At 35.2% G+C, this 26,582-nt stretch overlaps 1 protein-coding gene across 1 annotated transcript; it reads right to left on the bottom strand.

The window, feature by feature from the left end:
- Positions 1-13,499: 13,499 nt before the first annotated feature.
- LOC112004696 (pectinesterase/pectinesterase inhibitor PPE8B) lies at positions 13,500-17,261 on the bottom strand. The gene is made up of 3 exons (XM_024036929.2): positions 16,635-17,261; positions 15,587-16,129; positions 13,500-14,318 (listed from the first exon to the last, which is right to left on the bottom strand). The coding sequence occupies exons 1-3, from the start codon at positions 16,951-16,953 to the stop codon at positions 13,621-13,623; spliced, it is 1,560 nt and encodes a 519-aa protein (XP_023892697.1). The 5' UTR covers positions 16,954-17,261; the 3' UTR covers positions 13,500-13,620.
- Positions 17,262-26,582: the final 9,321 nt, after the last annotated feature.

Genomic DNA, 26,582 nt, shown 5'->3' with positions numbered 1-26,582 from the left:
AAATTTTATTTTAAGTTTCTCACTCAAGAGATAGCACGTACCTTGCACGTGACACCCTAATTAGTATAGATTAAAAAGGCCTAACTAAACACCTTGTAAAATGTGATATTATGGCCCGTGTATACGTAGTATACAATAACAGGCCTGTAAAAATATTTTCCCATTGTTGACTCCCTTAAGTTAAAAAAAGGAAATAGTTTGATTTTAAACATATTTGGAGCAATTTTTTTTTTAGAGGGTTTCAACCTATAACGCCAGCTTCTAGTAATAGTTTTTTATCATCAGATCAAAACACTAATTAGTTTTTGATGTAGGCAAAGATTTAACTATTAATTTCTTATTCAACCATCAGAGACTTTACCAGTTGAGATAACTGGAACCCACATTTTATGAGTTATCTTATTTCAGCTTAATGTGATAATTAAAGAGATTATATATATGTAATTTTACTCAAACAAATTTGTTAATGAGTCATATATATGACCTATTCAAATAATGCATTATTTGTACACACCTAAAAATAATCACGCAATAAGTTAGATAATATGGCTCCCAACATGTTGAAACCAAACTTTATTAGTTAAATAATGCCATTAGGAACGTCAATGTTAAGTTGCATTTTTTTTTTTTTAATCCTTTTCTTTCTTTCTTGACAGGAAACATGTGGCGAGATCAAAGATGTCAATGTTAAATTCTTTGGACAATGGAGAGGGCTACCACGCATGGCATGATCGATGCACAAAATTTTGTTTGACAAGACTTTATACTTATTGCACACACACTGCTCATTATAATTAAAAATATAAAATTTAACCATTATTTCAAACTTGTAAACGTATCTTTTAAAGCCACTTTTTCCAGCATTATAATGATCTAAAAGTATCAATATTGGTGGAGCTAAAATTTTTAACTTTTAACAACTTGAAAAACTACTTTATATATTTTAACAACTCACTTTATATTTTATAATTCACCCAACATCAATAGTTCTATTTTTTTACCACTTCATTTAAATATTCTCTTTATTCTTTTTTTTTTTTGTTCTTTCTTTCCCTCTCTTCGTCTCTCTTTATTATTTTTACCAACATCAATGGGAAAAAAAAAAAAATTGGCAAAATTTTTTTAACTATACCACCATCAAGGTGTCCTACCTTTTAGTGTTGTGGGTGGTATAATAATTTAGCTTATTATACCACCATCAATACTAATGCTCTAATGGGCAGTGTGTGTGCTTGGACTGGTGTATGCAACAAACAATGTCATTTTAATAATGTTATTTTAGTAACCCTAAGGGGTTAGTTAAGTGGTTCCTAACTAGCTAATATATCCATGAGATCCTGGGTTCAAAACTTCTTATCAACATCTTGAGGCCACATCCTTATGAATTCCTCCCTGCAATAACCTGGTGCATATAAGACAAAAGAACTAGCAAAATAATTTTTAAATGTGTGAATAGTACTGTAAGACCTATTTTTAATAAAAAAGTTGCTGAAAAGTGATATTTGTGGGTCCGTAAACAGTGCACGAATGCACTGTTCACAGCTGACTTAGTCCAATGTTGCAGCTGAACAAAAAAAAAAAAAAAAAAAAAAAAAAAAAAAAAAAAAAAAAGGCAAAACGCAGAAAGAGAGAAACGTAGACGCGCAACGCGCAATCCAAACGGCACCTTTATGTCAATTTTCCCCCATTCCAAGGTTTATTTGACCAGGATTAAGGAGTGATGGGCGGAAGAAATTGTGTTTTTTAGTGCGTGCCTTTTGGGGCAGTCAAGTCTTTTAATAAGTTCTTATTGAGACAAATGCAATTATGCAAGTGGGACTCTTTGTGCTTATATGGTAACTGACCATTCACACTCTATAATGTAATGTACACTGTTCATATAAAGTTCACCTTTTTCTTTTCTGTTTTAAGAATGTATACAATTAACACATGATTTTCCATGATGCGTAGACAATCAAAACCCTTTTAAATTTATTGGGTTTAAAAAAAACCTAGATAAGAAAAAGAAAACCTAGTTTTTTTTTTTTTTTTTTCAAGAAACAAAAATGAACGAAAGAAAAGAAAACCTAATTAAATTGTGACAAGTTTGAACAAAATTTAAGTAAAAAATTGTGGTACTAGCATTTCTCTTGTTCTAGAATGGTAGTATTCTCTCCATTTCACTCATACACATAACATTTTATTTCAAGCTTAGAATCCTTTTCATTTCACTAGAAAAATGGTAACAATTACTTAAAATTTGAGTTTTATCTTCTTCTTTTTCTTTTTTTCTTTTTAATTTGAATTTTATTTTATAGAGAATAGTCTAGATTATGCCATGATGTTACTTCAATAACAAAACTCCCTTAAATAGTCTAGATTATACCATGCTATAGACACCGAAATTTATAGACTTCAAGTGGCTACTGATAGTATGGGTGAAAATCAAAGTCAAGAGTTTTATTTTCTTTGTTTTCTTTGAAGTTAGGGTTTGAACGTGAGTGATGTGGAATGAATTTTGAAGACAAAAAAACTTTTATTTTCTTATTCTCTCATGGTAGCTTAAGACTTCAACTATGACTAGGGGTTATGTTTCTTCTCTTCGGTATGGTAATTTATTATGATTATTCCTAAGTTAATTTTGAGACAATATATTTGATTATTCAATGAGATTTCTTTTTATATATGAAATCTTCCATGCTTTCAATAAGTTCAATCACATCTTTCTTATTGTTTAGATGAATTTCTCATAGTTTCAATTATAAATCAAGTTTTAATAGTTTGAGAGAGACATTGTGAATGGCCCAATAGTTAAGCGGGGGGAAAATATAAATAACTTCATTATGTCATTATTTTTTTCATTTTTTATATCAATTTGATTACCAAACAGGTATAAGTAAATTTTATTTTAATAAAAAATGGGTGTAACAACCGTTTTTTTTTTAGAAGAAGATGGGTGTAACAACTTGAAAACACTTTATCATTCCAATTTATCAAACACTTAAAATGTTATAAAAAAAAATTTTAATTAAAATTCTTTAACTAAAACTCTACCTCTAATAATAATTTCAAATTAGGCAATCTTCAGTCATTATTTTATCATTCCATACAATTTACAAGAGAAGATTTCCCACACTATCAAAAGGATTCGGAATATTATATGAAATAAGATCCATTTCCAAAATTTAAACAAATATAAGATATGTTGTTGCTTTTTTAAGTATGATAGAATTTCAAAATAAAATAAAATAAAATTTTGCTAATTAAGTCCACTAGAATTCATAATTTAGTATTTATTTGATTTTGTATAATTTAAATGGTTTAGATATTTTAATTAAAACGTGTTTTATATTTTTGCACAAAAATTTTTAAAACAGAAAGTAAGAATTTAAAGTAAAGGGTATCTTCGCATGTCTTTTCCCTCATCCTATAGCTTACCCCTTCACTTTACCTCTTTATGAGAGTAGGATTTTTCCTTTTTGGCATACACTAATACAATATGACCTTTTCTACAGACCACCTCCCCTTTCTCATTTCCCCTTTTTACTATCCACAATTTGACCTTTACTGGAGAGAAACGGTGATAAGTCAAGTTGATTTCTTGTTTTTTTTTGAAGAAAAGTCTATTTGATTTCAAGTTCATGTCCCATCATGTGCCAAAATCTCACATGTTGAGATTCTTTTATGACAATTATTTTGTAGCCTTCTTTACGACAAGACCTGTCTTTTTTATGTGACCCAACTGACTTACGAACATCAGTAATTAGTTCCCTCTTGATGTATATACTACCAACAATGTACATCAAATCTTGTCATAAATTTTATTTTTTTAAAAAAATATATAGTTTAGGTTACAAACCCAGATAGCAAGGTAAAACAAAAAGGTACCTTTTTTTTTTTTTTTTATTGGAAGGAACCCAGAAGATTCTTCATCTTCTTTTGAAGCCATAGATAGAACAAATATGCCAAATCCTAAAAACTCACAATAAGAAAAACGAAACCTACCTAGAAATCCATTACACTCGCAAATCCATTAACCCACAAATCCATTAAACCCAAAAAATTTAAACCCACCAACTATAAGGAAATTTCAACCAACCCAAAAAATTCAAACTCACAAATCCATTAACCCCAAAAAATTTGAATCCACCACTCTCTGCTGCTTCGATCTCAGCCGATCTAGACAATCAAGTTACTTTGCTACTCACCACTACTCCTATCTCATGAGTTGAATGCTTCCTCTTCTCACGATTTCATTTTTCTTGTTTCTTTGTAATTGCTTCCCGGTCTGGGGTTTTGGGTGATGGCTAATAGCAGTGGTGGTATTGGAGGTGGTAATTTGGTTAGGTTATTATTTGATGGTTCAATGAGTTAGCTATGGTGTTGGATTTTCTAAATTATTGGTTTTTTTTTTTTTGGCAATTTTTTCTTTTACTTGCAAATCTGGGTTTTTTTCTAGAGAACCCAGTAAAAAAGAGAGGGTTAGAGTTTAGAGAGAGGGTTTTTTTGCTTTGTCTACCCTCTTTCGTAAAACTTTGTGCTAATTATGAATATGAAAAATGATAAAACAATTTTTATCTTGACTTGCTTTTTGATATTTTTCTTTTATGTTTTTTGTGAAGAAGGAGAAGGAGAGAAAAGAGGAGAGAGACATAAAATATAATGAAAAAGACACATTTACCTCTACTTTTAACAGTGAAAAGGGAGAGGTGGGTTACATATGTCTAATGGAGGGCACCTTAGGTGGGTTAAGTGACACTTTTTAAACCACAAGTGGCTTAGTTAAAACTGGTCAAACCATAGGTGGATTAACTGCAATTACCCCTTTTCTTTTCTTGAATAAATGAGAAACAATTTACTTGTCAAGAATAATATTAGGGATACATGGGTTCTAGTTAGCTCAACTAACCGTAAAGTCTTTGATAGTTTTTTTTTTTTTTTTTGAAGATGGACCCATATTTCATTCATTAATTGAAACCAATAGAGTCAAGGTACAAAAATTCTAGTGCTCGCTCTGGACACTCTTCCAGCCAAACACGTTCATCATGTACTAGCCTAGCATACTTAGCCAACGCATGGGCCACTTTATTCGCACTCCGTTTAACAAAACTAGCTGCAAAACTTCTCAAACTTGCTGCTATACATTGTATTTCTTCATATATATGACCCATGCGAGACCTATTAGGCTTTAGAGAGCAAAGAGACTTCATGACAGTCAAGTTGTCTCCTTCCAGTATCAGCTCCGAGAAACCCACCTCCACAGCAAACTCCATTGCTCTCCGGCATGCAAGCACCTCCGCTTCCTCACTGTCCCGCACCGGTGGTCCTCTGGCAACTAGAGAAGCCATAACTTCTCCCTTATCGTTACGCACCACCACTCCAACACCAGATGCATCCAAGTCCGCAAAAACCGCTGCATCGAAATTCACTTTGTAAATTAACCCCACTGGAGGCTCCCATTTCTGCACCACCCCGGAGTTGTTATGGATGGCCAAACACTCCTGTGCTCCTCTATAATCCTCCAACATGTCCGTTGCGCGTCTCACAAGTCGAGCCGGATCTTGGAAAACACCACCATGTAAAACAGAGTTTCTATGGTTCCAAATTACCCAGCACTGAACCAGAAAAAGTTCGATCACCTCCTCCTCTACTTTATCCATCAGCTCCTCCACCAACTGTACAAAATCATCTTGTCCTCCCCAACACTTCTGTATCCGTCTGTGACTGTCAGCCCACACACCCCGAGCCACTCCACAACCCCACAAAACGTGTAACACCGTCTCTGTTTCTTGCTTACAGAATTCACACGTCCCATCTACGATAATTTTTCGGCGCGCCAAGTTTTCTTTCGTAGGCAAAATATCCTGGCAAGCCCTCCATCCAAATACCTTTATTTTACTAGGCAAATGGAGCTTCCACACCTTTGGCCATATCAGTCCTCTGTTCCTCAGGCCCGAGCTCTCCACTCTTCCATCCCTCTCACTGTCCAGCCCCCTTGCAATGAAGTAACCCGACTTTACCGTAAATTCCCCATTTTTATTAGGCAACCACACTATCGAGTCTGGAATGTTCCTATGACTCAGGGGAATACGGAGAATAGCCTCCGCATCCTCCCTATGAAATTTCACACCAATAAGTTCACGGTCCCATCCATGTCCATCCCCATCCATCAGCTCACACACACGCCAATCCTCCTCTGCATCCAAAGGCTTGTGAAGAACTTGATTAGTGTGGTAATTTGGAAGCCATTTATCCTGTGTGACTCGGATTGACCGGCCATCTCCTACCCTCCAACAGCATCCCTTCTTCAGAATGTGTTTGGCTGCAAGCAGGCTCTTCCACACATAAGAACTCTTAGGTATATCAGCCGCCTCCAAAAAACAAGTACGAGGAAAATACTTAGCCTTGAAGCATCCATACAGCAAGGAATCTTTCTCATGTAATAACCTCCATCCCTGTTTGGCCAACATAGCAAGGTTGAAAATTCTTAAATCCCGAAAACCCATGCCACCTTCATTCTTAGGTTTAGTTAACACCTTCCAACTCTTCCAATGAATCTTCCTTTCATTGCCCACTTGCCCCCACCAAAACCTTGCACACATTGCATTAAGCTCATCACAAAGCTTCACTGGCAACTGGAACACCCCCATAGTGTAAGTTGGGATAGATTGTGCCACTGCTTTAATAAGAATTTCCTTCCCTGCTCGTGATAATAATTGTCCCTTCCACCCTTGAATTTTCTTCCAAACTCTATCTTTAAGGAAAGAAAAAGTTTGGTATTTAGCCCGGCCTACCAAAGTAGGAAATCCCAAATAGGAATCAAATCTCTCAACCTCCCTCACCCCCAAAATCTCCATAATTCTCTCCCTAGATTCCGTTGCTGTATTGTTGCTAAAGAAAACTGAGGACTTCTCAAAATTAATGCATTGGCCCGATGCGGCTGCATATGTCTGCAAGACCTCTGAAATAACCTACACCTCCTCTTGATTAGCCCTACAAAATAAGAGCGAATCATCTGCAAATAATAAATGGGATATACATGGCGCTCTTCTACAAATAGAAACCCCATGGAGCCTCCCTCCATCTTGTGCTTTAGCTAACATAGAAGAGAACCCTTCTGCACATAAGAGAAACAAGTAAGGTGATAGTGGGTCTCCTTGACGGAGCCCACGGGAAGGTCGAATATTACCATATGCCTTGCCATTAATGCGAACAGAAAAAGAAGTGGAGGTCACACAACTCATAACTCTATCAATCCATCTCTCAGGCAAACCCAACTTAGACATAATACCCTTCAGGAAGTCCCATTCCACCCTGTCATAAGCTTTACTAATATCCAACTTCAATGCCAAAGAACCCCTTCTACCGGACCTCCTACTATGCATAGCATGCAATGTTTCATATGCAACCAACACATTATCTGTAATCAACCGGCCAGGCACAAAGGCACTTTGAGCTGGGGAAATCAACCTGGGAAGGATCAGTTTTAATCTGTTGGCCAGCACCTTTGAAATAATTTTGTAGATTACATTGCAAAGGCTAATGGGCCTATAATCTGTAATTCTCTCAGGTGACTTTACTTTCGGTATCAGGACAATATGGGTATAGTTTAATTCAGGCAACATTATACCAGAATTCAAGAAATCTAACACAGCAGCAATCACATCATTTCCAACTATATGCCAAAATTTTTGATAAAAAAGAGCATTCATACCATCCGGTCCTGGCACCTTTGTTGGTCCCATCTGAAACAGAGCTGCTTTGATCTCTTCGGCACTGAACTCCTTAGACAACGTTTCCACCATATCCGCTGTCACTTTACAAGGCACTGTATCAATACATTCCTCCAACTGATTACAGCCACCTGAGCTATAAATAGATTCAAAGTATGAAGTTGCCACCCCAGCTATGTCATTTATCTCCTCCACCCAATTTTGCTGCCCATCTCTTAGTCCATGAATAAAGTTTCTCCTTTGTCTCTGTGAAGCCTTGGAATGAAAAAACTTGGTGTTTTTGTCACCATGTTTGAGCCAAGCAATCCGTGATCGTTGATGCCAATAGACTTCCTGCTTAAGAAGCAAATCATCTAGTTTCTTACTTGCTTCCAAAAACTCTGCCTTCGTCTCTTCTGTAGGCTTCCCTATGCTTAAGTTCTCAACTAACTTTTGCAGTCTTTTAATTTCTTCCGTCTCCGGGTTTGTCCTTGACGAGCCCCATGCAAGCAATTCTTCCCCACAAGTCAAAATCTTCTCCTTAACTCTAGCCATGGCCGAAGCTGCTTCCTCCCCCTTAGCCTTCCATGCTTCATCAACCTTCTTCTCACAGTCATTATTCAATAGCCAAGCCTCTTCAAACTTAAAACCCCGTACACCTCTGGCATGCAAACCACTGTCCATCTTGGTTTGTAAGACAATGGGACGGTGGTCTGAAGCATGAGAAAACAAGTGGAATATTGTACTGGCAGGATATTTTTCCCTCCAAACCAAGTTAGCAACCGCCCGGTCTAAACGTTCCTTCGTGTTGGCCCTCCCTGGACGTTTGTTATTCCATGTGAATGGAAAACCGCCAAACCCCAAGTCACTCAGATTACATGATTCCAAAGCCAAGCTAAACTCTTCCATTTGTTTATATGGTGGTGGGTGCATGCTCTGCTTTTCAGAGGATAGTAAAATTGCATTAAAATCCCCTATACAACACCAAGGCCCATCCACCAAACTTGATAAGTGAGACAAGAGAGCCCATGATTTTGGTTTTTGGCAAGCCTCAGCCCACCCATAAAAGCCCGTAAGATACCACTCAAACCCATCTTCTTCCACAACTTTGGCCAATATATGGTGCTCTGTATAGTTCACTACATCTAGGTGCACTTCTGGCTTCCACAGTAGTGCTAATCCCCCTCCTACATCTGGTTTCTTCACTATCAGTTTATTCTTAAAAGGTAGCTTCTTACAATGTTTATCAAACCCTTCCCTGTCGAACCTAGTTTCCATAAGGAAACATACCGTGGGAGCTTGGTCCTTCACAAGTTTGCGAAGGCTTCGAACTGTCCAAGGGTTCCCAAGCCCTTGACAGTTCCAACTCAACATCCTCATTGTGCTCGGCAAGGGTGTTCATGCACCCCCGCCGTTTTGCTTTCAAAATCACCAACCTGCACCTTCTCTCGTTTGCTCGTTCTTTCTTCAGCCTCTGCCCCAGTGTGTTCTTCACGTTGCTGCACTCCGCGCTTGCCCAGTAAAGCATTAGGCTCACTCATGCTTGAAGAATCATGTCCATCAGTCATACGGGCCAGCCTAGTCCATTTGGGCCTTGTTTTAATGTCTTTAAGCCCATCATTTACTCCATCCACTTGCTCAAGCTTCCCATGTATCACGTGCCCTTTCCCATGCAACGTTAGGTCCACTTTACTAGCATTAATAGACATGCTTCCCTCCAAAGAACAATTACGCATACAACTTGGTGCCAGCCCATCCACATCCGTTTCAACATGCGCGGAAATCCCGTTCGCATTAATTCCTTTGTCTTGAATATTCCCTAAATTGTCGCTCTGTCCGTTTCCATTACACTCTTGCTCCTTAGGGTTTGCTTGGTTGTAACTTACAGCCGCCGCCACCCCATCACCGCCAAGCTTCTCCCTTCCTTCACCCACCGCCGTATCGCGCTGAGAACTCTTAGCCGGACCTGGCCCCAACCGACTCCCACTCGCTTTCAACCACTCACCATATTGTAGAGGAGCTTCCTTGCCATTCTTCGTTAAGGCAAAGTAACTCGCACAGTGCCTGAGATCGTGACCCAGCAATCCACAGTGGTGACAAAAAATTGGTAGCCTCTCATACTTAAACGTAGCCCACGTTTTTACCCCGTCTGAGTCAGCCAGATATCCTCCCCGTCTCAACGGTTTGGAAATTGGGATAGCCACCTTCACTCTCATAAATAAGTTTTGTTGATCCTGCCGACGTCTCCTCTCGACGTCTTCAACTACTCCCAATCTATTCCCAACCTCCTCAGCCACTTTGGGGCAGACCATATCAAACGGCGCTCCCCATATTTGCACCCATAGTGAGACTGCTTCGAACTGAACGTTCTTTGCTGTCATCCCTGACTGCCATCTACGTAGCATTAGGACTTGATTATCAAATGACCAAGGCCCTCCTTTCCATACCTGCTCCAACTCAAACTCAGATTTAAACTTAAATTGGAATAGATTGGATCCAACTTCGATAATTTGCAACCCATCACTCAGGCCCCACGCTCTTCTCAATGTATTCTGCGCTGCTTTCTTATTGAAAGGCTTGCATGTTAGGAACTTTCCAATCAGACTTAAGGAGCAGCTTTCGATCTCTTCCTTTCGCCCCTCATCCGATATAGCAATTACCTCTTCTTCTTCTGTAGTTAGCTTCATATTCTCTATACTATTTTCCAGGCTATTGATTACTTCCTCCGCCATAACAACTGTGGACGTAAAATGAATAAAATAAAAGACAAACCCCCAGGCGACCTAGGGGAGGAATATAACTCGTAGTCACACGAGAGAGAGAGCTCCTAGTACAGGAGAGCTAAGAGATCTTGATATGTAAAGTCTTTGATAGTTGAATAAGAGTCTGGAGTTCAATCTCAGCTTACCCCAAAAATCGATTGATGTCTTGGTTTGATAATAAAGAACTATCATCAGGTGCAAACATCATAGGTTGAAACTCTTTAAAAAAAAATGTAAATTGCAAATTATATCCCTAAAGCTTAAGGTTGCTTGGATTTTACACCCCAAAATTTCAAAACTTTGATTTTAAACCCTGAAGTTTGGTTCCGTTAGCAACTCATTCCCTTCGGTTAGTTTCTACTGTTAAGTGACGCATATGCATGCTAACGTATTTTATTTTTGCCAAATGAGCCCCAATACTACAACGTTTCATTGAAAAATAAAAGTTTACCTAGCACCATCCAAATGGTACAGTTTTTTTCCAAGCTAAAATACAAAACTCCAATCCTAAACTACACCGTTTTTGTCAAATTCTAAAATCTCAAATCACTATTTTTTTTTTTTTTGCAAAAATCTCAAATCACTCGTATCATCACTATAGCTACTCCCAAATCGCAAAGTACGCCTCATCGTGAGAACCCATCCACCACTACAAGATAAATACTCAACAACATGAGCTAACAAAATAAAAAGTATCTCTAGAGCAGATTCATCTGACTACAAAAATGGGGTCTGTGGCGCTAGATACCCTTCATTTTTTTTTTTCTTGGGACATTCTGGTTTGATATACACAGCATGAAGCTTTGAAAGCAAAGGTCAAATAGGACTACATATAGGCGGAAATTCTGTTTAGCGATTAGCAGAGAAGTGATTTCATTATCACTTTTTTCTTTTTTTGGGGTTTGTTCTAAACTTATTAAAGACTGATTTTTCAAAATTGGGAGGACTACCTCTAAAATCTTCACGGTATGTCATCTTAGACGATGATGTTTTCAACTACTTTTTGGTTTATATGGAATTATGGATGGTATTGAGCATGTTGGTGTAACAAATGTGTATTTGATAACGACCTCTCAACATCATTCAATCTAAATTAATGAATTAGCTTGAATCCCAATCTTACGATCACAGGATTGAGTTATTATTACTTGTAAATTTTTTGAACCCGTTTAAACACGGCCTCAAGGCCAGAATCAGGAATAATTAAAAGTGCAGTGTGATTTGAGGAGGTAGTAAGAATGTGTTCAACACGAGTGAGTGAAAAAAAAAAAAAAAAAAAAAAATGGACCCAACCCAAAGGATAAATACCCTTAAGAATGTGTTCAACACGAGTGAGTGAAAAAAAAAAAAAAAAAAAAATGGACCCAACCCAAAGGATAAATACCCCACCAGGATTTGAAATTATTGCTTGACATAAAAATTAGGTTGACTTGTGATCCGACCCATTTTTTAAATTTTCTTTTAAAAAAAATAATCAGATTTGTTTGTTTTGGCATTGACGGAGCATTGGTCATCATTGTGTATTCTACCATTAAAATATTGCTTTTGGATTTGGGGTATTGCAAGGTGATTTCCTTTGACTTGAATTATATATTAGGTTGTAATACCTCTAGAATTTAATTTGAAAACTCAAATGAGTGAGGATTTCTTGTGCCTCAATTCGTTTTGCATTTGGCATGAGGAAAAATGATGCCATGTCTTATTTTATTACCTGTATTTTGTATGTATGATGTTTTTTTTTTTTTTTTGGAGAACAATATGTATGATGTTTTTAACACGCAGGTGTTGCCTTTTTATAACATGCAAAATCGTCTCATAATAGTATATACTTGAAAGATGATTATGGTCTTAACACTAAATTGTCTTTCAGAAAAATGCTTTCACTAATAAACTCAAAAAATGATAAACAAGAGACAATTTTAGATGAGTTCATTTTGTAACTATGCAAATTAACATTGAAATCAATATTTGGAAATGTCAGTTTCAATACTTCTCCTAATATTTTCAAACGTCGCTATTTTGGCATAAACAAAGTTTTGACGCTTCTTCCAAAAATAACAAAACAAAAGGTTTAGTTTTTTTTTTTTTTTTTTTTGGTAAATTGTAAATTACACCCCTTAAGTTTGGGAGTGTTTAGATTTTACATCCTGAATTTTCAAAATTTGGATTTTATCCCCTGAAATTTGAAAGTGTTTGAATTTTACATACTAATATTTTAGAATTTGGAATTTATCTCCTAAATTTCAGGGATATTTGGATTTAACACCCCAAAATTCTGAAACTTCAGGATGTAAAATCCAAACACTCTCAAACTTTAGGAGAATAAAATTCAAATTCTAAAATTTTAAGGTATAAAATTCAAGTACTCTCAAAATTTAGGAGAGTAATTTGCAATTTACTATTTTTTTTCTAAAAGAAAAACAGAAAGTATTTAGTTCTTCCTGGAGAGGCTTTGTTATGGACTGAGTGCAGTGCAGCCTCTATGGGCTCACTTTATCATTGAAAGGAGGACGAATCAATCAAGCCCAGCAAGGGAAGAATCAATTGAGCTTTAATTTGATCATTTTGGGCTCGTATAGAAACTAAATGGTTCGTGCTGTTACAAATTATTATGCCTGAGTGCAATGCAGCCTCTATGGGCCCATTTTATAATTGAAGTCCGAGCTTGATTAACTGAATATGAGAAGAGAATCTAGCCTACCGTCAAATGGGCCATGTTTATTTCTCAAAAAAAAAATGGGCCATGTTTACTAGGTAGCTACAGTATCAATTCAGCCCAGCAAGGGAGGAATCAGTTGAACTTTATCCCCACACCCACACACACACACACACACACACACACACACAAATCTGAACATAAATCCGTCAATTTTTATTTTTTTTTGAGAATTTCAATATCATTAGACTAAAAAAGCAATCATTTTTTGGTACAGGCAAAAATTGAACTTCAAATCTCTTATTCATTTAATAAAAACTTTATCAGTTGAATTAACTAAAACCAACAACATAAATTCATTAATCTTACTGATTCAAACAATTTAAGAAGGAAAAAAAAAGTTTAATATATTTGTATATTATAAAAGATAGAATATAAATAGGTACAAGAACAAATATAGAATATAAATAGGTACAAGAACAAATTAGGTCAACTAGTTAAAAGCCACAAATTAAACTCCCAACCCTGCTGTGTATTTGACACCCGTAGATGGTAACCACAAGTTCCCTTCAATGAATTGGGCCACAGTAAAGTTGTTAACTTGACTCGATTGGTTGAGTGCATGGTAGCCGGGCCACTTAACTCGGTTACTTAGGCCTGCCCCTGGCCCATTATTCATGTACTCACCATAGTACAATGTATCCAAATGCAAAGTACCATTCCACTCAAGCCACCCTTCGGGCCTTGTGGCATTGCTTATGTAAGATTGCATTATAATGGTTCTTGAATATGCTTTCCACGGTCTACCAAGGTATGTGTATGTGGAATTAACTGAGGGTACCAAATCTGAATCTGCTGAGATGTTACAAAATTGGATGGAGAAGCCAGTTGGTTCACTTGGGTCCTTACGACCTTGAGCAGTTATGGTGTTCTTTTGGTTTGGTAGGCCTTTCCTGACTAGAATGTCACAATTTTGGAACACCACAGAACCATCACCAAATATGAAATCAATGGTGCCACTTATACGACATTCTCTATAAAATTGGCGCATGGTGTGTGTATATAGTGTGTCTTGGTATCCCCTTATCCCACATCGGAAGAAGACCGATAAGTCGGAGTCGGATCTTAGTGCTACTGCTTGGTGTTTCTCTGGCCCTGCAGTGTTCTCGAATGTCATGTCTCGCGCTATGAACCCTTTCCCACTCACAGCTGCAAACAAAACATGTATGGCATTAAAAATTGTATGCATATATTTTTCATGTCAAGACTCTTGTAGTTCAATCAATACTTTCTAATCAAATTTTAGATTACTGGCCTCTTGCTTCATAGTTCATATACAGTAGGGCCTTGCTTTCTTCTTACTCTTAGACCAATAATAATGAGAGAAAAAGCAATATCTATTAGTTGCAAACTCCCAACAAACAACAAACAAGTAACATGGCATATCTTACTTTATGGTTGACCCCATTGACAAACAGAAAAAGAACAAACAAATCTAGATCCAGAAAAGAAAAAAAGAACAATCAAATCTAGCTAGATTCAGACAAGTGCCTCTCAGTTATTCGAAACATTAACCACGTTTGAATGGTATTCTTAGTCCTTACTCTTACTCCAGCATATATTCTTGCTGTTGTTTCACCTTAAAGACAACACATGAATAGGGTATCAATGATTTATAAATTTATACACGTGTAGCCATAAACTCAGTAGAAGAGATACATGCACAACTCTAACTTTAACGCGATGGGACAAAAGCGGATCATATATATGTATTACTTTAATTTCACCGGCCCACATTAGCATGCATTAATGTCTTTTTTTTTTTTTTCACTTAACAGTTGACATCATTAGCTAATGAGTCTTTTAATACAAATTAATTGTATCATTCTAGCTCCTTCAGTTGAATTGTCCATGTTGATTGGAGATTGATTTGTAATATTCATCCCATCATCTAAAACTAACGAGTCTTTTAATACAATATAACTGTATCATTCTTAATTTTAGTTGAATTGTCCATGTTGATTGGAGATTGATTTGTAATATTCATCCCATCATCTAAAACTAACGAGTCTTTTAATACAACTGTATCATTCTTATTTTTAGTTGAATTATCCACGTTGATTGGAGATTGATTTGCAATTTTCATCCCATCATCTACAATCAATGTCAAGATTAACAAATTCTCTTTCGTTTGGGCAGTAGCCTGTGGGGTGCACTAATGAATACGTTAACATAGACATACTAATTTCCATGAATTTGTAACTTTCATCCCAATTAATTAACCAGCCACTTACCTATCAATTTTAACATTAATTTGGATGTCAGTGCGGATATTTTAAATTTATCACAAATTAATTAGGGTGTTAGATTAAAACTATTTACAAAACAAAATGAACAGTCAATCTTTTTTACTTTTTTCCCTCAATAATAAGATGGGGGAAAGCAAAATAAGCATCCATAATTAAGAAGATACTTACCAAAGGTTGCTGAGTGAAATGTGGTCCAACCATCAACATAATTATGATTGCCGGTTATGATAGTAGCATCCATACCATCTCCGATCATCATAAGGTTCCATTTCTTCTTCTTGATCTCCACTGTCTCATTATAGACACCCTTCTTGATGTATATAACATAACGGCGCATGCTATAATCAGGAGCGTCTTTGATTGCATCCATCATTTTTGTGTAATTCCCACTCCCATCTGCAGCTACTATCACATCAACAGTAAACCCATTTGCTTGTAGCAATTTTCTGTCCTCGGATTTCACCCATGACGGAAATTGCTCGTTAGCATTGCCTGACAGCCTACGCCCACGGGGGTTATTCAAAACCGGGTGCACCATGTCTAAAAGTTGTTGGACCAAAGAAGTCACTTGGTTAAGGCCACCGTCTATCAATCCTGCCACAATGCTATTAGTACCTTCAAATCCCTCAATGCATGTGTCTTGATTAACAAGTGCAGCGCTTAACCATGTCCTTAAATCAGAACTTAGATCTCCAGTGCCATTTTGATTACCTGTAAATTAATAATATATAAATTATAGATAGCTTGTTGGGAAACAAAAAATGAATTAGACAAAGGTAATCATGACTTTAACACAAAATAATACAATGTGTTTTGGCATGCAATGGATATTTACTCAATTGCTGAAATCATGAAAGTTAATTAGGTCCACGATAGTGCTAGCTAGCTATCACACGGTTAGATGAGCTAGCTTTTGAGATGAGCTAGCTATCCACATCCATGACCCAATTCTAGTACAAAATGTTCCCCTTTGGACAAAGTATCCCTATTCCCCAACTTGTGTTTATCATCACCACCATACCAAATTTCTTTCTTTCGTTCTTTTATTTTTATCTGTTTTTGTTTTTGTTTTTTTTTTAACTATGCATGCATTAATGCATACCATACTTCTTTCTATAATAGCACAAATTCACTATAAACAAACAAATAAAAATAAAAATAAAAACAAAATGAATTTCTGACATAGCCTTAAATACGTACGAAATTACTTAAGTACCTTTCGGATTTTGTGTTGCTGAGAGAGACCATGCCAACTCATCAGCCGAGAAGTCAAGTAAATCAAGGCAGTCGGAAATGGCATTAGAAACGCGTAAATCGCCAAAAAGCTTAGCAAAGGGAGAGATAATGGAAACCACGCTCTGTACAGCGTCGATGGTGGTCTTCACAGAGCTGAGGAACTCGGATGTGGGTACTTTTAAGCACTCTGAGTACTGTAAGAAATCTTTGCCAGAGCTAGCATCACCAAATGGGGTAGTGCACAGACACATCCACATGATCATAATCATTAACATCATAGTGGTAAATGAAGAAGCCATTTGAGAGAATATGAAGATGTTTAATTGTTGTCTATACAGAAACAACAACTAACATACACAAGGAATTTAAAAAATAGACCCTCTTACACTAACTACAACTATAGTACTAAGAGCTAGTGCTTGTGTTTTTATGTTTGTGTGGATATAGCAAGTTAAGAACCAAGAAGGGTTTTATATATATTTTAAGGCTGAGATGGGTGAGGATGGAATGGGATGGTTTAGCTGGTTATTAGGTGAGGGAATTTAAGAGGGGCTGTAAATGCTAAATAGTAATGCTAGATGCTGCAACGTGAGAGTTATTGTCTCAAATTTGTCATAAAGGAAGAGAATTAATGCATAGTCTATGACTATAATCCATGTGTCGGCGCTTACACAGAAAGAATTCTGATATGATTTTGACCCAATAATTCCACATGCAAATGCGTGGCATATGATCTTGGTATCTTGGTTTTCCAGCCTATGGGATCGGAATGGGACCATAGTTAGTTTATGAGTCGTGATCAACACTCACTAGTGCTACTTTTTTCCCAAATGAATCAAAGCATCTTTTCTAAACCTCTTTCACTGATTACCCCAATTTATGAAATGTTTCGTGTAAGTGTACCAGTTGTTTAATTGTTACAATATGGGGATCCCATGCTATGCATGTCATCATGTTAAGATTTTTTTTTTTTTTTTTTTAATGAATGAAAAATGTGTAGAATGGGTGACTTGAGTTGGCGTCTTCTACTTAGGTATGATCATAATAATACTCTACCCGTTGGGCCTGAGCCTGCAGGAGCAAGGAATCTGTACGAGTTATAGCTGTGCACCCAGCCCTATTGAGAACACTAATAAGCATGAGCTGAGAGCATTTATTTTTCAAGTGCTTCTCATTGCGGGATTTGAACCTGCTGAGACCTCCACCTCTCACATCCTTAGAAGTGAGCCCAGGAGTGACTAACCATTCCTAATGGTATATATTAAGATAATTCATATTGCACACAATGCGTATGTACACACACTATATGTAATAACTGAAATTGATTTTAAACTTTAAATAATGACTTGAAATCATAGTTTTAAACTTAAAAACATAACTTAAAACCATAATATTAGTTGTTTGCACAGTGTTTATATAGGTACACACTGTGTATAACAATCACTGCCCCATGTTTTATGTACTTAGACTTAGACAAAAGAGCATGGGGAGGGCCATGCATATTTCTCCCAGCTGCCCACTTCAATTCCCTTGCCCTTTTTCCAAAGCCAAAAAAAAAAATATCATTGTCATGGTAATAGTGACATTTCACGTTTCTCTCTTTTGATAGTAGGCATTTGTTTTTAATTCACGTTCAGTACTTTATAATGATATCTTCGTACTGAGTTCTATTAGTACTAATAAAACATTCAAAATTTACCTCTTGCTAGTTTGTGGAAAATGACATTTCACCATTTTTCTTTATTGAAATCCCTTTTCTTTTTGATAATCGGTCGAGGTTTCACCTACTTAACCCCTTATTAAACATCAAATAAAAACCACAAAGAAGAAAAAGAAAAGGAAAATTATAAGATTGCTTGCATTGCATATAAACATACATACTGGTTCTTGTCAAAAAGAAAGAACTTTCCGCCATGTGCCACGTACTTATTTATTGTCGATTATCTCATAAGAAGAAATGTTATTTGACTTTTCTTGTCACAGATTAGCGTGTAGCTAGGCTTGGTTGAATTCTAGGGGTTCTAACTCCTCACTTAAAGAGAATATTTAGAAGAAGATAGTATACACTACACACAGAAAGATCCAAATGGTGGATGATACTTTTCTCAAAGCAATAAAGGCAAAAGGTTCTGCAAAACGCGAAAACGCGTTGTACAGCTTTGCAAATACCCAATAGCCCTGCTTTTATTATGAAAAAGAAAGTCAGAAAGAAAACAAATAACGCGGTGTCTTTTTTTTCTTTTCTTTTTTTAACTTCTTTTCCTCAATTAAAATATTACACTCTAAATCTTTTTTCTTTTTCTTTTTTTAACTTTGTTCATGAAGTATTATTATTCAGGGAGCGAGTGATCCGAGCACATTTTTGGACTATGGGCCCTATTTGAGGATGATTAAATACTCGAGAATTATTAAAGATCCATATGCACATAGACAAGAAAACCGAGGAGAAAAGGGAAACTGACACATGAACCGAGGATCTCAAGGAGCAGAGGCATCTCGGGAATACTTAGGTAGTCAACCATACGCATGAACCAAACACATTTTTGGGCTATGGGCCCTATCTGAGAATGATTAAAGATCCAAGAATGATTAAAAATCCATGTGCACATATAGAGGAAGAAGAAGGAGAAAAAGGAAACCGACGCATGAACCGAGTATCTCGAGGAGCAAAGGCATCTCGAGAATACTTTAGGTAGTCAACCATACTAGAAAGAGGAACTCTAAGGAAGAAAATAGAGCCGAATAAGTAATGGAAAAAAGAAATATCTGGGAAGGTGACTACCACCTCTACATTTAATGCACTATACCAACTAAACTAACTGCATTTATGAGAAAATGACACATGAACAATGTCTTCATAGCTCACAGCCCCTCTTACCACCTGTAGAAAGGTCTTGATGAAACAAGCATCCAAATAGTTCCCTAAGAATTGAACAAATGAAGGGGTGGGATGTATTGGAGGGAACTATATAAGGAAATGACCCCCATAAAATTGGCATGCAATAGTGAAAGGAGGAGAGAGAAGAAAATACAAGAACTCATTGTAAAAATATTATACCTGATCAATATATAAACAATATGTCCTTGAACTTGCCCGAGAAGGGATTTTATGTTGAATTTATGTCTCTTACCCTTTTAACCTAAGCCTAGTCATTCTTGAGCTTGAACTTACGTGGTCTTGTAGTTTGCTTGTAAAATCTACGCTCTAACAAATTTATTGTTTTGGCCTTATTGGGCTAGCTCACATTGTTCTAAATGGGCTTAAGTCGTGATTCGAGTCCTTAAAATTATTATTATTATTATTATTACTATTATTTTAAATTTGGTCCCTTCAACTTGTTCATTTTGGTTTACTTGTTCACTTTCTGCCAAATGGGTTACTTTTAAGTTCTAAAATGGACCTAGTTTTGATGTTATTAATTTCCTATTTTACCCCTCACTCTCTCTCACTCACTTGATGTTTAGGAGGCAGCCACCATGCATGGTTGGTGTTTTGGAGCTTTAAATTTGATAATTTGGGTGAATTTTAGTATTGGGTCACTCTTCACAAAGTTAAAGCTTACAACAATGGTGGCTTGGTTGGGACTATGAAGAAAGGGGACACGATGATTGTTGTTCATTATTCGGATTGTCTTAACACCTTTTTTACATAAGCATTGAAGTTTTAATATGTTACTTAACTCAAAACCTTAAATCTATGAATTTGAGCCCAATTATTATTATACTAATTAATTTCTCAAGCTCTTTTATGTTGTTAGTGAGAAAAAAAAAATATTAAATTTAAATTATAATCAATAATAACTTACTACTTAGGATTTGTTAAAAAAATACTATATACGTATCACTTCTTCTCTTCTTGAAAATGACAAAGAAACACATTAACTAAACACAAAATGAAATTTAAAGTATGAAATAAAAAATATCGAAGTTATAAGTACCAAATTAAAAACTAGCCATACTTAGACAAGTGTAACGGGTAATTGAGTTTGATAAGTCTATTTGTGGATCCCCCAACTTTTTAGGCCGGCCAAATATGAAATATACATAATATGATTAATATCGGTCTATTGGCGACCATAATCACATTGCAAGTACCATCTATTAATTAGTAGTTGTCTTTTTTAATCATGTCACTATGACTAAGTATCTAAAGAAAAAAAGCATCTAAAGAAAAATGCTGGCTTGGGGGACCTCAATGTCCACGTATAATTAATGTTACCACATTAATGATATTACCTACGCATAAAACTTCTCATCTGCATAAGCATAACCCTCTTCTTTAATGTTATTTTTCTTAGCTATGAAAACGAGAGACCCTTATGGTGGGGACCTACTTGAAATCGACTTATTTCATCTACTTTGCGTTACCAAATTGAATTAGCATTTGCTTTATTATGCGACTTGCCTGGAGTCTTTTCGGTGGAATTTTTTTCTTTTGTTTTTTAGAAGGAAAAACTGGAACTTTTATTAATATAATCCGTCTGAATCAGCTCGAACTACAGAATAAAATTGTGATGGAACATCCTCCATCCACTCTAAGAAGTCTAGAAAATGTTAATAGCATATCTAGCTAGAATATGAAATTGATTGTTTTAAGTTTTAAGTTTGCCTTTTCTTCTTAAGCTTTGAGGTGGCGTTTGGTACGAGAGAATCCACATTATTCCTGGCATTCCTAAAAATGTAGTTATTCCTATGTTTGGTTTCATTGAGAATCTCTTAAGATTCTTAGGAATGTGAGATGATAATTTTTAGTTTATTACCAGGAATCTTAAATGAATTATTTATTTTTCTCATTTTATCCTTAGATTTGAATGTGAACTACCAAGTCATCTAAAAAAAAAATCTTCCTCTAAATAAATAATGAAAAACCAAATATAAGCTATTAATTATGAAAAATTCATTAAAATTATTTATTTTCCATGAAAATAAATCCATTAATAATTTGTTCAGCAACATACACACACAACAGCAAAAGTGAATACCTGGCAATAATGGAGAGTCTCCTTCAAACATTTTTTGTTTCACACGTGAAACCTAAATAAAACTTTGTTAAAGAATATATCAACAAAGTTGTCTATCCTATCTATGTTATTTTGGCAGGAAAAGATAAAGACAAAGGAAAAGATATTGATGATTTGTTTTATATTTTATTTTAATTGCTTAAATGATAAGGAAAAATAGTTAAAATTGTCAATTTATAAAAAATACAATTTCTTTTAAGTTTGGGAATCTGGATTCCCACCTGTTTTAAAGGGAATCCATATTCCTACTAAGAGGGGTTTAAGGGGGGAATCCAGATTCCCCTGACATATGATTCTCTAGCGTGATTTGCAACTAAATATGGGAATCTTTAAACATTCTTAAGAATCCTAAAACATTACCCTATACCAAACGCCACATGAGATTGTTTTTGTTTTGGCAATTTTTATTTTAACTCTTTTATGTTTGATTTTATTTTTTATATTGACTCTACCGTCTATTTTTATTAGTAAATAATGATATTTGACATTATATAAGTGGCGTGGCTTAGTACATACCACTTAATTATTTCGCACTCGATAGTTAGACTACTAAAAGAAATAAGCGACATGACATAACTATAATAGATAACAAGAACAATAAAAGATAGCTTATCATTATATGATTAAGTTAAGAAAAAAATTTATTTACACTAGTAATAAAGCACTAGACAAACCTATGACTTCGGGTAGAGTCATATGGATCAGCAAACAACAAGTCCACTAAATTTTACCTTTAAATTGAGCTTCTTTCCCACGAAACCCACATATGATTGCATCAAGAAGTGTGGAACAGATATCCGGAAATACATCATAGAAAATTTTGTCGGCAGTTTGAGTGTGACGCAGCATACAATATAATGACAATAAAAAGCACAATACTAAAAAAAAAGATTCATGCATATAATAACTTGTGTTTGCTATTGAAATGTTGATAAAAATTTCTCAAATACTCCAGAAGAGTGTAAGCATGATGTCAAGGGAACAACACCGCTAAACGTTAGAGGCTACGTAGATCAGGGCCGGCCTAAGGCCCAACCAAAAAAAAAATTCCCCTTAGGGAAAAAGACCCCAGTTCCAGTGGTTAACAGCCCAAATTTTTATAATTTTTTTTTTTAATGTTTTGCAATTTTTTTATTAGTGATGTTAAGGATCCTACAAATTTTACTATTGGCTTACAAATTACCATGTTACTAATCACAAAAAAGTGATTTAAACATTCATTAGTTAGATTGATGAATTTCATCAATGATAGTCAATGTTATATCATATTGTGAATATTTTATAGTGCTTTCAGCACATTTTTCCTTTTCATTTCTTTTAAGACTCTCAATATACAAGACCAATAGAACCCTAACCCAATTGAAACTCTAAAATATTTCAAAAAAATGTTGCAAATATGTTAAATCATCAATTATAGATTAATCTCACCAAATAATATTCATATCACTCTCTTAAAAACAAGATATAAAATTAAAAATTAGATTTTAACTTTATTTAACTATGTATAGTTGTATATTCAAAATAAAGTATTTTTTTTAATCGGAATATTTTTTTTATTTTTTTATTTTATTAATATTTATAGTTCAACCATGATATTTAATTCTCCATATAAAATTAACATTAGTTTAGCTAGTATTATTTATCAAATTATATATTTAATGTATTAAATTAACCTTAATTTAATTAATATTTACATATTAAAAATTTCGCATAAATTTTTAGCCTAAACTCCCAAATCATGTTGGGCCGCACCTAGCTGCATTCTTAGGGGCGTGTTCCACCGACATCACTGCAAGGTCAAAAGGAGACGAGACATTCTCTAGTGTACTACATTATACCATGAGCAGTACCAGTTCAATCCTAAAATGTCACTAAGCTGGACACGCTCATTGGTCAGTTGCTTGCAGGGACAAGGATAGTACATGCGTGGAATTCTCTCATTGGCTTAGGGTAAGGATAGCCTAAAATCATGTCCCCTTCGTGATCATACTCGACACTGTCCTCCCCCTCCCAATCCTTTCCTTTCCCTTCTCTCTTTTCCTCTTGGCAGCAAGAAGTGTACGAAATACGAATGCAAGCTGTCTTTTGGGCATATTTGAAAGGTTCGGTTAATGTATGTTCTTAGAGTATACATTAAATCATTAATTTTTAAAAATATTTTTTAAAAAATTAAAAAAATTGTCAATATTTTTTCAATTCTCAAGAAAAACTTTTTTAAAAATAAAAAATAATATGTACCTTTAGGGCACATATTAACAAAATCCTATTCGAAATACTACCACGATACGTTCCACCTATATATGTACACCAAATACATTTCCTTTACTATAAAATAAAAAGACACTGGTCATACTATTTTTTTTTTTTTTAATTATTAAAGACACTGGTTATACTAGGTAGAGAAGAATGAATAGAAAACATAACACTGTGCAGAGCAGCAAAAAGCTCTATATTATATTGTTCTTAAGCATTCAGAAATACAATCTTCCTCAGAGTAAGGACATTTTATCCTTGCTCCACCATGGTTTTTCCTCCCTTTCTTGGGGTTTTCCATGCTTATTTGTTTTGTTCTCTTTTACAATTTGTCTCTTATTCATCTCGTAGAAAAAATAACATTTTTGAACTTTGACAAATGGTGTTTTAGAAATTAGATGCATAGAAGTTATGATTCAAAGGTGACCATTGTTTTGCTCCTAAAATCTTATTGATATATACATGTGTTAAGAAAATAAAGAATATAAAGTCCAATTATTAAATTTTAAAAATATATAATCATGCTAATTTTTTCGATAAAAGTGGTAAGTTGAAACCTTAATCTCCATGCCTACTGTCAAGTTTATAATCAAACTTTGCTAGTTCAATTATGAGGTTTCAATCTACCCACGGTGTGCACGAATAAGGAGAGGCAGACCTGAAGCCTGAACAAGGCCTAACTGGATTTTTAGCTGACAGCCTTTGGACTGGGCCTTCTCTGATTGGACTGATGACTTAATTGTGTGAAAGGCTAAAACCAAGGCTTTTTAGGACCGACCAAAACATTTGCACAACATTTAGATCCCTCACAAAAGAAGTATGAGCTTCTGGTTTTGTTGCTCTTTAGTCACTAGCACCCTGTTGACTTCCTTTTAAAAAGTGCGGAGCAGAAAAAGAAACTTACATACAAAATTCGCGCATACAAAAAAAAGCCAAATGGGTATATTCTATAAATTTGTGAAAATAATTTAAAACTAAAACTTTTATAACTCAATTGACACTTTTTAGTATTTTTAACCTTAGATATACATAGTTCAAATCCATCCTACTCCATTGTTATATAACTTGTAACTATCAAATTATAAAAGAAATAACTATTAACAATAAATTATTAGGATAATTACACTTTACTTACCTGTGGTTTGCCTCTAATTTGACTTACTTATCCGTAATTTCAATTTTGACACTTTACCCACCCGAGGTTCAATCCGTTACAGCTCCGTAATTCACCTCCCTGTCTGCCGTTACTGTAACACGTTTTCTTTCAAAATCAAAACACAAAACAGATCAAAAAGTTAGAATTTTTGATTGCTTAAGAACTTCTATAAGAACATATAGCCAAGAAAATCAAACCTAAGTCAACCAATATAAAATATCATATTTTCCTTCTCTATGGAGGGCAGTTTGACCGAATAGACCTGAAGACACTATTTAGAGCACTGACTAAGAAGGTCGGCTGGCAAGATGAAGCAATTTGTGTTATTAGCCAAACAATAGCCTGCTGCCAAACAAGAAGTAAAAAACGCCAGGGAGCAAGTCTAAGAGCAGATATATGGTTTAATTTTGTTGGACCTAATAGGCTAGGTAAGAAGAAAATAGCTCCTACTCTTGCTGAGAAAATATGATATTTATAGTGGTATATTTATAGTAATATATTTATAGAAAATATGGTTTAATTTGCTCTTGCTCTTGCGAACCCGGGTAGTTTCCAAATGGGTGTTAGATTGAATTTGATGGGGAACGGGCAAATGGGTATTGATCGAATCGGTGTTGACATTACTGGGTTGTAATTTAAGAGAATCACCAGTGGCATTACTATTACTAGTTCCAAGCACAACAAAATGGACATACAACAACAAAATCCAAAAGAAAGCTAACAAAGATGCCAAGAAACAAAGCCTAGTGTTGTGATTCTTTTCCGGTTCCCTTCTCCATTTGTTCAATGGGAACACTCAACGTCGTATGGCGTCGCATCACCTCTTGAAATCAATCCCAAAATTATCTAACAGTAACAATCAAAACAAAGAAAATCCCATTTCACACACATCCCCAACAAACTATTTTCTCAACAAAACAAATTACAAACAAATTGTTTGTTGAATCAATTGGCAGATCTTCAGGAGAGCTAGAAATGAAGATTTTCACAAACAGAAATTAACGAAACAAAGAGAATTGAAAGAGAGAGAGAGACTTTTTTGGGTTTTGATTTTCTGAGCAAGATCGACAATTTTTTTTTTTTTTTTTTTATATAAATAATTTTTCTGGTCATATGTTAGGAAAGAGACAAGTAGAAAAAGAAAATATGATATTAACAGTGGTTGACTTAGGTTTGATTTTTCTAGGCATATGTCCTCATAGAAGTTCTTAAGCAATCAAAAATCTTAACTTTTTTATCTGTTTTGTGTTTTGATTTTGAAAGAAAACGTGTTAGAGTAACGGCAGACAGGGAGATGGGTTACGAAGTAGTAACGGATTAAACATTTGGTAGGTAAAATGTCAAAATTGAAACTACATGTAGGCAAGTCAAATTAGAGACAAACCACGTATGGGTAAAGTGTAATTATCCCTAAATTATTTCTTTTACTATAATCCAATTTAACATCATAGTTTTTTTTTTTTTTTTTTTTTTTTGAGAATGAAGCTTTCTATGATTA

This window comes from Quercus suber, unplaced genomic scaffold, assembly GCF_002906115.3.
Source record: "Quercus suber isolate HL8 unplaced genomic scaffold, Cork oak 2.0 scaffold_730, whole genome shotgun sequence".
In the NCBI taxonomy this organism is placed as follows: Eukaryota; Viridiplantae; Streptophyta; class Magnoliopsida; order Fagales; family Fagaceae; genus Quercus; species Quercus suber.
Note: the sequence above shows the minus strand (reverse complement) of the source record. Positions and strands in the feature narration are given on the sequence as shown.

Bases quoted from the DNA above. Each gene is read 5' to 3' on its own strand.
- LOC112004696 (XM_024036929.2), bottom strand. From the start codon at position 16,953: ATGGCTTCTTCATTTACCACTATGATGTTAATGATTATGATCATGTGG. The intron at 16,130-16,634 runs GTACTTAAGTAA...ATTAATTTACAG, and splicing joins AGCAACACAAAATCCGAAAG to GTAATCAAAATGGCACTGGA. The intron at 14,319-15,586 runs GTAAGTATCTTC...TTTTGTTTGCAG, and splicing joins ATTTCACTCAGCAACCTTTG to CTGTGAGTGGGAAAGGGTTC.